The 14,382-nt window shown below is 44.9% G+C and overlaps 1 protein-coding gene across 1 annotated transcript in view; it reads left to right on the top strand.

Moving 5' to 3' along the window:
• Nucleotides 1–14,382, top strand: part of LOC126284011 (glutathione hydrolase 1 proenzyme-like) — a 197,345-nt gene that overhangs the window by 141,386 nt on the left and 41,577 nt on the right. Inside the window, exons 5-6 of the mRNA XM_049982558.1 lie at nucleotides 3,759–3,951; nucleotides 10,752–10,952. Of these exons, the coding sequence (XP_049838515.1) occupies nucleotides 3,759–3,951; nucleotides 10,752–10,952 (394 nt within the window). The remainder of the gene's footprint in view (nucleotides 1–3,758; nucleotides 3,952–10,751; nucleotides 10,953–14,382) is intronic.

The following is a 14,382-nucleotide window of genomic DNA, read 5'->3' as shown; positions in this document are numbered from 1 at the left end:
GTCAGTGCGAACAAGAGGTGACCGAGACATGTAACCAACGGCACCCCATACCATCACACCGGGTGATACGCCAGTATGGCGATGACGAAAACACACTTCCAATGTGGTTCACCGCTATGTCGCCAAATACGGATGCGACCATCATGATGCTGTAAACAGAACCTGGATTCATCCGAAAAAATGACGCTCTGCCATTCGTGCACCCAGGTTCGTCGTTGAGTACACCACCGCAGGCGCTCCTGTATGTGATGCAGCGTTTAGGGTAACCGCAGCCATGGTCTTCGAGCTGACAGTCCATGTTGCTGCAAACGTCGTCGAACTGTTCGTGGAGGTGGCTGTTGTCTTGCAAACGTCCCCATCTGTTGAGTCAGGGATCGAGACGTGGCTGCACGATCCGTTACAGCCATGCCGAAAATATGCCTGTCCTCTCGGCTGCTAGTGATACGAGGTCGTTGCGATCCAGCACGGCGTTCCGTATTCCGTATTACCCTGTTGAACCCACCGATTCCATGTTCTTGTCACAGTCATTGGATCTCGACCAACGCCAGCTGCAATGTGGCGATACGATAAACCACAACGGAAACGTGATGGTACGCATTTCTCCTCCTTACACGAGGCATCACAACAACGTTTCACAAGGCAACGCCGGTCAACTGCTGTTTGTGTATGAGAAATCGGTTGGAAACTTTCGTCATGTCAGCATATCTCAACATCGTCTTCCTGTAGGTAAAATTTCGCGTCTTTAGCACGTCATCTTCGTAGTGTAGCGATTTTAGTGGCCAGTAGTGTATTTATTTGAATGTGATGGTCGCATTTTGGTTTCCTGCAGACAGTGGGAGTGGCACCACAGTGCTAGAATTCGCGACGAGGCATACAGCGCTAAGCCTTTCGGGATGTGAGTTCGTGCTCCAAGAAACTCTTCTGTTCATGACGTTTGGGCCAGTACTGGGCTGGGCACTCTCAGCGGTGCTCCTCCACTGAGTTGCTCACTGACCCGTCGGACGTCCGAGAGCGACATAATACTGTTGGAAACTGGCGTGGTCAAAGTAACACGTGATGAGCAGAGATAATCCTTGTCAAAGATAAAACTTAACTGTCGATTGTCGTCTTGTCGAAGATAAAAATGTCTAGCGATTCTGCAGAGATACTGTCCAGATGTCGCTAAGTTTCATTGCCACCTGTTCCCCATAAAATTAACCTGATGCTTATAAATTTCAGTGGCTTCTCTGCATAGTCGTGGATAATAATTTGACGTCGTAGATAAAATTTCTGTTTCAGAAAACTTCGTTTCGTGGTTTCCTGACTGAAGAGCACGCTGTGCTACATCTGATTTCCCTATTTTTCCTAGTCACCAAGGACTTTTGTGCTCTTTTAGCCGTGTATTTACGCTCCTCTTGGTAGTTCCAATATAAATTTCACCACACATACACGGAATTTTGTATACACCACACGTCGACAGAGGAGAGAGTTTATCCGTCACAGAACGGAGTACTGGACTTATTTTCTTTGTTAACCTAAAGACCGATCTGATGTCATTTTTCTGTAAAATATTTTATTTTAATAAAAGGGGGAGAAACTGTATTTTACCGTCGTTGTGGTTATCTTTGTCTTCGGCTTCTGTTCCTGGGTTGCAAAATTCTGCTGGCCGGAGTGGCCGAGCGGTTTTAGGCGCTACTGTCGGGAACCGCGCGACCGCTACCGTCGCAGGTTCGAATCCTGCCTCTGGCATGGATGTGTGTGATGTCCTTAGGTTAGTTAGGTTTAAGTAGTTCTAAGTTCTAGGGGACTGATGACCTCAGAATTTAAGTCCCATAGTGCTCAGAGCGATTTGAACCATTTTTGGAAAATCTCTATACCTCTTTCCCTGAGTAGCCATTTTTCTCGAAGGCCTGCTTCAGATGTTTTATTTCAGCGTCCAGGTGTTCCAAAGTGCATATCCGTTTAATGACACCTCTCTTTTGTTGTGGATCGTAATTGGAATTTTTATGCAATTATCTGTCCAGATGTATGTGTTACTTACCGAAAAACTTCATGTTCCAAAATTCCGTCAGACCCTCTCATAACTAAAACATCCAAGAAAGATGTTCTGTTATCATTTTCCATTTCCATGGTGAACTAGATTTTTGGGATAATTTTATTTAGATGATCAAAGAATTCGCCCAAAAGCGTTTCAAAAAATGGATCAAATGGTTATGAGCTCTGCGGGACTTAACATCTGAGGTCATAAGTCCCCTAGAGCTTAGAACTACTTACACCTAACTAACCTGAGGACATCACACACATCCATGCTCGAGGCAGGATTCGAACCTGCGACCGTAGCGGTCGCTCGGTTCTAGACTGAAGCGCCTAGAACCGTTCGGCCACAACGGCCTGCCCAAATTCCTTCTACCATGGGACCAAACCACAACTGTGTCATCTACAAACCTGTACTAGCGAGATGGTTTCTTATTTTCTTTGTCCAGAGCCGATTGTTCGAATTCCTCCGTATAGAAATTAGCGACCAATTGCTTTGACCACGCCCCATTTCCTACAGTATTTATGCCGCTCTCGGACGTTCGACCGGTCAGTCGGCAAGACTCAGCGCAGGAGCGCCTCTGAGGATGCCCAGCGCAGTCCCGGCCGAAACGTCAGTAACTGAAGAGTTTCTGGGACCACGACCTCACATCCCGAAAGGTTTACCAGTAGCTAAGTTATCCGGTCGTGAGAGCCTTCATTCTCTGATACAGCGCTAACTCAAGGACGTATTGCGTGGAGTGCTATTGCGTACAGCCACAAATCATAGTTGATGCGTGTCCAGGGCACTGTGACCAGTATGACCTACGTGAATGACGGCCAGCGACCCTTTCTGCACAACACCCCAGGCGCAATTTTTCAGCAAGACAATGCACGGCCATATGTTGCTCCACGAACACCTGCCTTCTTTGTATCACAGGATGTCAGCTATTTGACCTGACCCGTCAGATCACCAGACATGTCGCAATTGAAAATGTGTGGAATATGTTGAAACGACGGGTGCAGCGCTGTGACCCAATGCCAACCACCACAGATGAACTTTGGAACCAAGTGAATGCAGCATGGACGCAATTAGCGCCTAATACGCGTCGATGCGATCACGCATAGAACAAGTCTCTACCAGACAATAGGACACATGCTGAACCAAGGTGACCGAAATGCTAATCATTTCTGCAGAACATACTAATGTACATGTCCTGTGGATACGAACGTCCTATTTGTAGCCGTTCATGGTGGTCCGTTTTTTTTTCTGAACATGAGTGTATGATGATTTGTGTAGTCAATAATGTTATCACTAATGTTACTTATTTTCTAAGAGATCTTTCTATGGGTATGTAGGTAATGTATTTCATTGTTTTTGTGTAGCAATTCGTTATGCATTGCAAGATATATTTTTAACTTTTTTTGTAAGACTGTCTAGTACAGGTACTACAGCTATTTGTTTTATTGTAATGAGTTCCTTGTGGTTGTTATTTATGTTAAGCAGGGTGTCATTAACTCTGGAGATTAATATGCGATATGTGGCTTTGTTGTGTTTTGCTCGAAGCGAAAAGTAACTTCGTAAATTGTGGTGCCTGTTACTGTTTCTTTGCTGATGACATTAAAGGTACATTTGTTTTCTTTGCTAATGTGTACTTCGTTTTATGGAAGGAAATAATATTCGGCGCTTGGTACATAGTCAATATTATCTCGTAATTTATGTTGAGCGACACAATTTTAACACTGTTCCCATATTCAACCAACAGGTGCAGAATCTATTGCAGTTCCTGGTACGTTGCCCGGCCTGTGGGAAGTTCATCAAAAGTATGGTAAATTACCCTGGAAAGTGTTGTTTGATGCAGCAATTGAGCTGTCTGTAAATGGATTCAAAGTTAGTCCAGATCTTGCTAAAAACTTAGCAAAGCACTCAGGAATGATATTAGCAGACCCAAATTTGAGGTAACAGCTCTTTTCTCTCTGTCTCTCTTTGTTAGTGTTTGTTTGAGTGTTTTATTTACTATAGCTAATATGATGTCAAAAGCGAGAATTCAGCGTGAGAATCCATCGGGATGGACACAAATGGAAAAAAGAATCTTTCATTAAATATCTTGTATTCGAAAGAGGACATGCCTGAAACAAAAGACTTCAAAGTCTGAGCGCAAATGCCCAATTGTTAACTAACGGTAAGCTATACAAAATACTTTCTATGTTATAGACACGTCAGTTGTGTGTTAAAAACCAGTGTTTCGACGCCTGTTGTACTGTCTTCATCAACAGTGAAACTGACTACTAGGTCTGCTCTGTAAGGTCCTTTAATTCTCTACGGCTGGGATAATTTCAAAGACTCGTACTAGAACGCGTGCTCTCGGAAAACACATTCGATGTATAATAACCATCTTACGGCGTCTCCGTCGAAGTATGTTCACTGCGTATTTCTGTGAAACATTCGTTAGTGACGAGGCAGAAAACCTCACAGTTTTTCTGTGAATCTTCCGTATTTATTCCGTTAATCTAACTACGTTTCTGGATCAACGAACAATATTAATAAATTGGTGGAACGGATGCTTTGTCTTTGACCTTCTTCGAGGGTGAATTGTGCTTCCTTGGAATTCTACCGATAAATCACTGTGTAGCCTGTGACTGACCCCAGTGACTGATCATTGATCGAATAGTCAAAGAGTACCAGACTAGTCGGCTGTTTACATGCAATTGCGCTTTTGCATCCTGCCTGCAAGGTATGCTCGGAAACAGTCGTTAGGTGGACCTCTTATTCCTTGTAGTGAGCTAGATTGCGAGTCGGACCTTCATAGAACCTACAGTACCACTTTAAGATATCCTCAGAAAATGGTGACGAAATGCTGGATATCTCCAAGAAATTAATCTGACCTCTGTACAAGAGAAAAAAAAAATGTTCAAATGTGTGTGAAATCTTATGGGACTTAACTGCTAAGATAATCAGTCCCTAAGCTTACACACTACTTAACCTAAGTTATCCTAAGGACAAACACAAACACCCATGCCCGAAGGAGGACTCGAACCTCCGCCGGGACCAGCCGCACAGTCCATGACTGCAGAGCCCCATACCGCTCGGCTAATCCAACACGGCACTGTACAGTAGACCGAATTATTTAATCAGTATATATTTGGTTATGTCAAGCAGGACTTTCTCAGTACAACTGAATAAATGTTCCGATTCCGATATGCCATAGATATGTAACTAGCGAAAACCACACACACACACACACACACACACACACACACACACATCCTGGACTTCACTTCTGTCAAGGAAAAAAGCAGGCAGAGATGTGAATGGTGCTCAAATGGCTCTGAGCACTATGGGACTGAACGTCTGAGGTCATCAGTCCTCTAGACTTAGAACTACTTAAACCTAACTAACCTCAGGACATCAAACACATCCATGCCCGAGGCAGGATTCCAGACTGAAGCGCCTAGAAGCGCTCGGCCACAGCGGCCGTCCTGAATGGTGCGAAAAGTGGCAGTTGACCCTAAATAACGAAAAGTGTGAGATCATCCACATGAGTGCTAAAAGGAACTCGTTAAACTTCGGTTACACTATAAATCAGTCTAATCTAAAAGCCGTAAATTCAACTAAATAACTAGGTATTACAATTACGAACAATTTAAATTGGAAGGAACACACAGAAAGTGTTGTGGGGAAGCCTAACCAAAGACTGCGTTTCATTGGCAGAACACTTAGAAAATGTAACAGACCTTAGACTGCCTGCACTACGCTTGTCCGTCCTCTTTTAGAATACTGTTGCGCGGTGTGGGATCCTTACCAGATAGGACTGACTGAGTACATCGACAAAGTTCAAAGAAAGACTGCACGTTTTATATTACCTCTAAATATGGGAGAGAGTGTCACAGAAATGGTACAGGATTTGGGCTGGACATCATTAAAAAAAGGCGTTTTTCGTTGCGACGGAATCTTTTCACGAAATTCCAGTCACCAACTTTCTCCTCCGAATGCCGAAATATTTTGTTGAGACCGACCTACATAGGGAGAAACGATCACCACGATAAAATAAGGGACATCAGAGTTCGTACGGAAAGATGTAGGTATTCATTCTTTCCACGCGCTATACGAGATTGGAATAGTAGAGAACTGTGAAGGTGATTCGATGAACCCTCTGCCAGTCACTTAAATGTGATTTGCACAGTATCCATGTAGACCAAGATGTAGATGTAGAGCGATCTCCAAAGAGATCATTATATGCAAGCACAAACTACATTGTATAAATCTACAACAAACTGACGTCAGCGAGATACATTGATGATCGAAAACATAATGGCCACTGCCCACCGCGAAATTCAGACTCTCTTGATGACGTTGCGGGCACGTGACGCTGTATGGAAAGTGTGTAAGCGAAGCAGAGATGAATGCGGAATAGTTGTAGCGACGATATGGAAATGCAATGTAGTAAGTGACTTTGACGGACAGCAGATTGTTATGGATCGCACCTAGGAGCGAGCATCTCGGAACAGCGAAGCTGATGGAGTGTTCGCGTTGGACTGTCGAGAGCACGCACATGAGTGTTTGGGGGATGGTGAAATCACGAGTAGAAGGCAAGGTGATGGACGGTCATGCCTCGTTACTAAACGTGGAGGTTGGAGGCTCGCCCGCTCTGTAAGACAGGGTAAAATGTTTAAATGTTTGTGAAATCTTATGGGACTTACCTCCTAAAGTCATCAGTCCCTAATCTTACACACTACTTAACCTAACTTATCCTAAGGACAAACACACACACCCATTCCTGAGGGAGGACTCGAACCTCCGCCGGGACCAGCCGCACAGCCCATGACTGCAGCGCCTAAGACCGCTCGGCTAATCCCGCGCGGCTAAGAGAGGGTATATAGCCATCTATAGTAGATCTGACGACAGAGTACAATGCCAGTGCCTGCACCAGCGTTTCGCAGAACATTGTTCAGCACATGTTGCTGAACACGGGACTTTGCAGCAGACCACCTCTACATTTCAATGACAACGTCAATTAAGATTTGCACAGGGTGCAGGATCATTGAGACTGGACCGTGAATCAGTGGGTGCCTCGCTGAGTCATATGAATCACGTTTCTTCTTACGAGGTGCATTCAAGTTTTAAGGCCTCCGATTTTTTTTCTCCGGACTGGAAAGAGATAGAAACATGCGCGTTGTTTTAAAATGAGGCCGCGTTCATTGTCAATACGTCCCTGAGATGGGAGCACCGTACGGCAGATGGAATTTTACCGCCAGCGGCGAGAATGAGTACTGTTTTAAATACTTAAAATGGCGACGTTTTCCTTACCTGAACAGCGTGCAATCATTCGTTTTCTGAATTTGCGTGGTGTGAAAGCAATTGAAATTCATCGACAGTTGAAGGAGACATGTGATGATGGATTTATGGATGTGTCGGAAGTGCGTTCGTGGGTGCGACAGTTTAATGAAGGCAGAACATCGTGTGACAACAAACCGAAACAACCTCGGGCTCGCACAAGCCGGTCTGACGGCATGATCGAGAAAGTGGAGAGAATTGTTTTGGGGGATCGCCGAATGACTGTTGAACAGACGGGCTCCAGAGTTGGCATTTCTGTGGGTTCTGTGCACACAATCCTGCATGACGACCTGAAAATGGGAAAAGTGTCATCCAGGTGGGTCCCACGAATGCTGACGGACGACCACATGACTGACTGCCCGTGTGGCATGTTGCCAAGCAATGTTGACGTGCAACGACAGCATGAATGGGACTTTCTTTTCGTCGGTTGTGACAATGGATGAGACGTGGATGCCATTTTTCAATCCAGAAACAAAGTGCCAGTCAGCTCAATGGAAGCACACAGATTCACCGCCACCAAAAAAATTTCGGGTAACCGCCAGTGCTGAAAAAATGATGGTGTCCATGTTCTGGGACAGAGAGGGCGTAATCCTTACCCATTGCGTTCCAAAGGGCTCTACGGTAACAGGTGCATCCTACGAAAATGTTTTGAAGAACAAATTCCTTCCTGCACCGCAACAAAAACAACCGGGAAGGGCTGTGCGTGTGCTGTTTCACCAAGACAACGCACCCGCACATCGAGCTAACGTTACGCAACAGTTTCTTCGTGATAACAACTTCGAAGTGATTCCTCATGCTCCCTACTCACCTGACCTGGCTCCTAGTGACTTTTGGCTTTTTGAAACAATGAAAGACACTCTCCGTGGCCGCACATTCACCAGCCTTGCTGCTATTGCCTCAGCGATTTCCCAGTGGTCAAAACAGACTCCTAAAGAAGCCCTCGCCGCTGCCATGGATTCATGGCGTCAGCGTTGTGAAAAATGTGTACGTCTGCAGCGCGATTACGTCGAGAAGTAACGCCAGTTTCATCGATTTCGGGTGAGTAGTTAATAAGAAAAAAAATCGGAGGCCTTATAATTTGAATGCACCTCGTACACCAGGTACGCTGGTATCCAAGGGAATAGCTGCACAAATACGCACCCCGACGATGACACAGGACAGTGGGGCAGTATTACCGTGACTTCCATGGAGACTTTGGTCGTAATCGAAGGCACCGTCACAGCTGTGGTCTATGTGCGGGCCACACGAATCCTTTCATGCTTGATATCTTCCATGACAGGGGCGGCATCTTCCAGGAGGATAACTGTCTGTGTAACAAAGCCAGAATCTTGCCTTATTTGAACCGATACAACACATCGGGACACTATGGAGCACCAGCTCTGCGCCCACGAACCACCAGCCCAAAATTTACGGGAATTCCTTGACTGATTGAAGACATTCGGTGACACATAACTCCGGACACCTGCCGGGGATATTTTCAAACCATGCCACGGAGAATTACTGCTTCATTTCGTTCCAAAGGTGGAGCAAAACGTTTCTAAGTAGGTGTCATAACGAAAATTCGTGACAGATTAAATCTGTGTGCTGGATCGAGCCTTAAACTCGGTACCTTTTCCTTTCGCAGTCAAGGACTCTACTAACTGAGCTATCCAAGCACGACTCACGTACCTTCCTCACAGCACTTAGAGATCAGGTACCGGTGGAAGTCAAGCTGTGAGGAAGGGCTGTAAGTCGTGTTTGGGTATCACAGCTAGTAGAGCACTTGCCCTTAAAAGGAAAAAGGTCCCGAATTCGAGTCGCGGTCCGGCGAGCAGTTTTAATCTGTCAGGAAGTTTCACTTCAGCACACATTGCGCTCTCAAGTGAAAATATGGCTCATTGGTGTAGGTCTGTACGCATGCGCATCTCCACAGTGACCCTTTGTAGAATCGAATGACATGTGTCTCCAACAAGTCATTTAAGACGCTTCGTTGTGACATATGACAGAACTAATCAAATGTACAGTATCAACTAAGACAAATTACAAACACTTCGCATAATGAAAATCACTGAACAAGATCATCCAGCTCTGCGACTCAGCTCTCTTCTCTTCTTTCACCCCAGTACTCAAACTAATAAACGAACAATTTAAAATTTTATAATAAAAACATTTAATTCCGACCTGCGATCATTACAACAAATTCTGGTTGGAAGTCATTTTAACATGAAACACTCTTTTCCAGTCAGTCGGAATGAATAACGAACACGAAGTAACAAAACCGACTGCAAGTCATTGGGGGGAGGTAAGGACCAGTACATGGAATTAGACAGATAAGTCAGCGCTGAGGTACAAGTGCACAGAAACATGTGATGTTTTGAAATGAGCTCACCAAGCTGAGTTCTTGTTGATTGAACAGGTGCCGTCATGTGTGAAGCCATTGCTTGGTAACGGTCAAATAGTGTAGCCATACGCAATCTTGATAAGAGCCAACACAGCTCGACCATCTGCTAAATATTGTGTTTGTCCTCTTTTGGGACACAGTGGAGCAGCGATTCTGCGTGACAAGCATGCGATAAGTTATTAGTTGTCTGGAGGCATATGGCACCAGGTTCCTAAGGCCTAATGCCACGCAGTTCCAGTGAATTACGGGCTGGTGGTTGGTGAGCGTCCAATAGCATCCCAGAGGTGTTGCATAGGGTTCAGAACAGCTCCATTTGGTGGCCAAGACATCAATGTAAGTTCATTATTGCCATCGTCAGACCACTGTAACATGGTCCTGGTTTTGTGACATGTACAGTTACCACACTGGAAGATGCTGCCATTGCCCACGGAGACATCAAGCATGAAGGGATGCAAGTATTCCGTAATAATGTTCATGCAGGCCACACATGTCATCGTGCCATCTATTACTGCCATAGGCCCCATGGAAGACCAGATGAATACTGCCCGACCGCACTGCGTCCATGGTGCGTTTCATGTGCAGAGCAGCCTGGATGATAGTCTAGAAGGACACCACCATCGATCTGGTACAACAAACAACTTAATTCATCCGGATAGGCGACTCGTCCACTGATCCATGGTCCAAGCTCAATGACTGCGTGTCCATCGCAATCGTAACCAATGGGTGTCTTTGTGTCCACATGTGTTCCCAAGCGCCAGTCCATAACAATACCTCTTCTCTCAAAGGTTCTTTTCGCAGTGGATTTCCCCATTTGTAGCCCATAAAGTTCGTCTCCGTTCTGTCTACTTTACCAGCCAGATGCCCGTAATTCCACTAGGCATCATTCAGTCTGCGATGGACAGTGGTCGAAATATTTTTGCTCATCAATCTATCTGATGGTCTGTAATTCCAAAATTTCTAACCGCTGTGATCTTACGTACTATTTTTCCCCATTCTACTTTTACTAAGTATTCTGAAATAACAGTGTCCCATGTTGTGTTTCAGTGACATTTACAAAAATCAGTCGACAGGGAAGGTAGCACGGGAAGGTGATACTATACGGAACGTGTATCTCGCAAGGACATTAAAACTGGCTTCTCAGTTAGGTCCGCAGGCACTCTCATCAGATGTGCTGGATCACCACCTGTCAAAGGACATAAAAGCTGCTGGTGGACACCTCAGTATCGGAGATCTCCAGCGTTACAGGTAAGAGTCGTGTCAGTGTTCATTTCTGTATTAAAGTTATACTTCCAGATTTGCGTAACCATGGCTTACCATAGAATGTTTCAACTACGTACCTTTAGAAAATAATACACAATTTAAAATTAAAACAGAACTAGCAAAATGCTTTCACCCATACGTGGATCGTTATCACGGTCAACCTCAAATTGCCGATTAAACCTTCTTCAGTGGCTTTCTAAATATTATTTTGTGTTTTTTATCCACATAATTTCTCTAGCAAATAAATGTCTACATTTTGATATGAATTTTATCCTTAGTGGATGCTGTCGAACTCCGTGATGTTCCTTTATGGGGTGCAGAAAAGATATCCGCTACCAGTCACAATAAAAGGTTATTTACTTGTCACACGATTTCGGGCTTGTGCCCATCTTCAGGTGTTTATACATTCATGTACATGTTTGTACTTTTGGAGATCAATAAAGATGAAGCACCATTATTACAGTTATGCTGTGGTGATAGTTTCGCCACTTAGTTACACACTTATGGTCATTTTCACGTCCATATTTCAATTTTACCAAGTATAGCTTCATTGTATGTAAACATAGTGTATTTCACGAGTGCACATCATAATAGCGTAATATGAAGCTATACTTGGTAAAATTGAAATATGGACATGAAAATTACCATAAGTGTGTAACTAAGTGGCAAAACTGTCACAACGGCATAACTGTAATAATGGTGCTTCACCTGTATTGATCTCCAAAAGTACAAACATGCGCATGAATGTATAAACACCTGACGACTGGCACAAGCCCGGGACCGGTCGTGTGACAAATAAATAACCTTTTATTGTGACTGGTAGCGGATATTTTTCTACACCACATTTTGATATGTTTATACGATACTTTTCCTGTTACTTCACTTCTCATCAGCTCGTCAAGAACATCCGTTCTGAATGCAACTTTCGCCAGTATTAAACTTAATCGTCAGAGTTCCTTAACTCTGATGTAGCATCTCTATCTTTGCAGTCTGTTACACACTACTGTGCTGTGAACATTGCGGCACTTTGCAAGTTTGTGAAATGGTAACGGAAGATTTCTCGAAAACAGGTTTACTGAGATAAGTTTGTCTACATCTACATCTACATTCTGCCAGCGACTGTGAAGCGCTCAGCAGTGGGTTCGTCCCACTGTACCGGTTATTAGGCCTTACTCCCTAACCATTCACGTATGGAGCGCGGAAAAAGTGATTGTTCAAACGCTTTGTAAGTGCTGTACTTAATCTGATCTTATCCTCACGACCTCTAAGAGAACGATACGTAGAGGTTTGTTGTAAATTCTTAGAGTCATCATTTAAAGCTGATTCTTGAAACTTTGTTAATGGAATGTCTCTGGATAGTTCCGTCTTTCTTCAAGAGTGCGCCAGTTCAGTTCTTTCAGCATCTCAGTTACACTCCCCAGCCGGTCATTCAGGCCTGTGACCGTTCGTTTTGCCTTTCTCTGCATACGCTCAATATACCATGCCAGTCCTATTTTGTATGGGTCCTTTACACACACTTGAGTATTACTGTTGAATGGGTCGTACGAGTGATTTTTAATCTCCTTCCTAGACTGACTGAATTTCCCTGGTATTCTACGAATAACCTGTTTTACCCAGGACTGAGCTTATGTGATCGTCCCACTTCATGCCCCTAGTAAGAGTTATACCCAAGTACACACATCAAAAAAAAGTTTTACATAACCTCGGTTCCGAGAGTTCCTGAACCTGTACAGAAAACTGGAATAGAGATCAACATAAACATCATTTCCGCACTTTTTATTGCTCATGAAAACCACACATTGCGTGTTGTACCACATACAGCGAGTCCTTCGGAGGTGGTGGTCCAGACTGCTGTACACACCGGTACCTCTAATACACAGCAGCACGTCCTCTTGCATTGATTCATGCCTGTATTCGTCGTGGCATACTATCCACAAGTTCATCAAGGCAGTTTTAGTCCAGATTGTCCTACTCCTCAACGGCGAAACGGCGTAGATCCTTCAGATCACGTCGTCCATAAACAGCCCTCTTCAATCTATCACAGGCATATTCAGTAGGGTTCGTCTCTGGAGAACATGCTGGCCACTTTAGTCGAGCAATGTCGTTAACCTGAAGGAGTCATTCACAAGGTGGGCACGGTGGGGGTGCGAATTGTCGTCCATGAGGACGAATGCCTCGCCAATATGCTGCCGATATGGTTGCACTATCGGTAGGAGGATGGCATTCACGTATCGTACTGCCGTTACGGAGCCTTACATGACTACCAGCGGCGTACGTCGGCCCAAATAATGCCACCGCAAAACAGCAGGGAACCTCCACCTTGCTGTACTCGCTGGACAGTGTGCCTAAGGCGTTCAGCCTGACTAGGTTGCCTCCAAACACGTCTCCGACGATTGACTGGTTGAAGGCATATCCGACTCATCGGTGAAGAAAACGTGAGCCAATCCTGAGCGGTCCATTCGACATGTTGTTGGGCCCATTTGTACCACGCTTCACGGTGTCTTGGTTGCAAATATGGACCTCGCCATGGACGTCGGGAGTGAAGTTGCGCATCATGTAGCCTATTGCTCACAGTCTGAGTCGTAACACGACGTCCTGTGGCAGCACAAATAACACTATTCAACACGGCGGCGTTGCTGTCAGGGTTCCTCCAAGCCATAATCTGTAGGCAGTTGTCATCTATTGCAATAGTAGCCCTTGGACGGCCTGAGCGAGGCATGTCATCGACATTTCCTATCTCTCTGTATCTCCTCCATGTCCGAGCAACATCGCTTTTGTTCACTCCGAGACGCCTGGACACTTCCCTTATTGAGAGCCCTTCCTGGCAGACAACACGAGCCGTGTACCTCCTTACTGCTGGAATGACTGGAACTGGTCGGCTGATGGAATCCCTCCGTCTAATAGACGCTGTTCATGCATGGTTGTTTACGTCTTTGGGAGGGTTTAGTGACATCTCTGAACAGTCAAAGGGACTGTGTCTGTGATGCAATATTCACAGTCAACTTGCATCTTCAGGAGTTCTGGGAACTGGGGTGACGCAAAACTTTTATTGACGTGTGTTCAAATGGTTCAAATGGCTCTGAGCACTATGGGACTTAACATCTATGGTCATCAGACCCTAGAACTTAGAACTACTTAAACCTAACTAACCTAAGGACATCACACACATCCATGCCCGAGGCAGGATTCGAACCTGCGACAGTAGCAGTCACGCGGTTCCGGACTGAGCGCCTTAACCGCGAGACCACCGCGGCCGGCTATTGACGTGTGTCTATGTATGAGTTTGCAGATTATACCTGTGACTCACCAACATTATATTCATACGATGTTTTCTTTAATGAAGTGAGCGATATTATTTTTTTCTCATTTAAAGCCAGCTGCCAATCATCGCGCCAATTTGAAATCTTATCAAGGT

The sequence above is a fragment of the Schistocerca gregaria genome, chromosome 1, assembly GCF_023897955.1.
Source record: "Schistocerca gregaria isolate iqSchGreg1 chromosome 1, iqSchGreg1.2, whole genome shotgun sequence".
Classification (NCBI taxonomy): Eukaryota; Metazoa; Arthropoda; class Insecta; order Orthoptera; family Acrididae; genus Schistocerca; species Schistocerca gregaria.
Note: the sequence above shows the minus strand (reverse complement) of the source record. Positions and strands in the feature narration are given on the sequence as shown.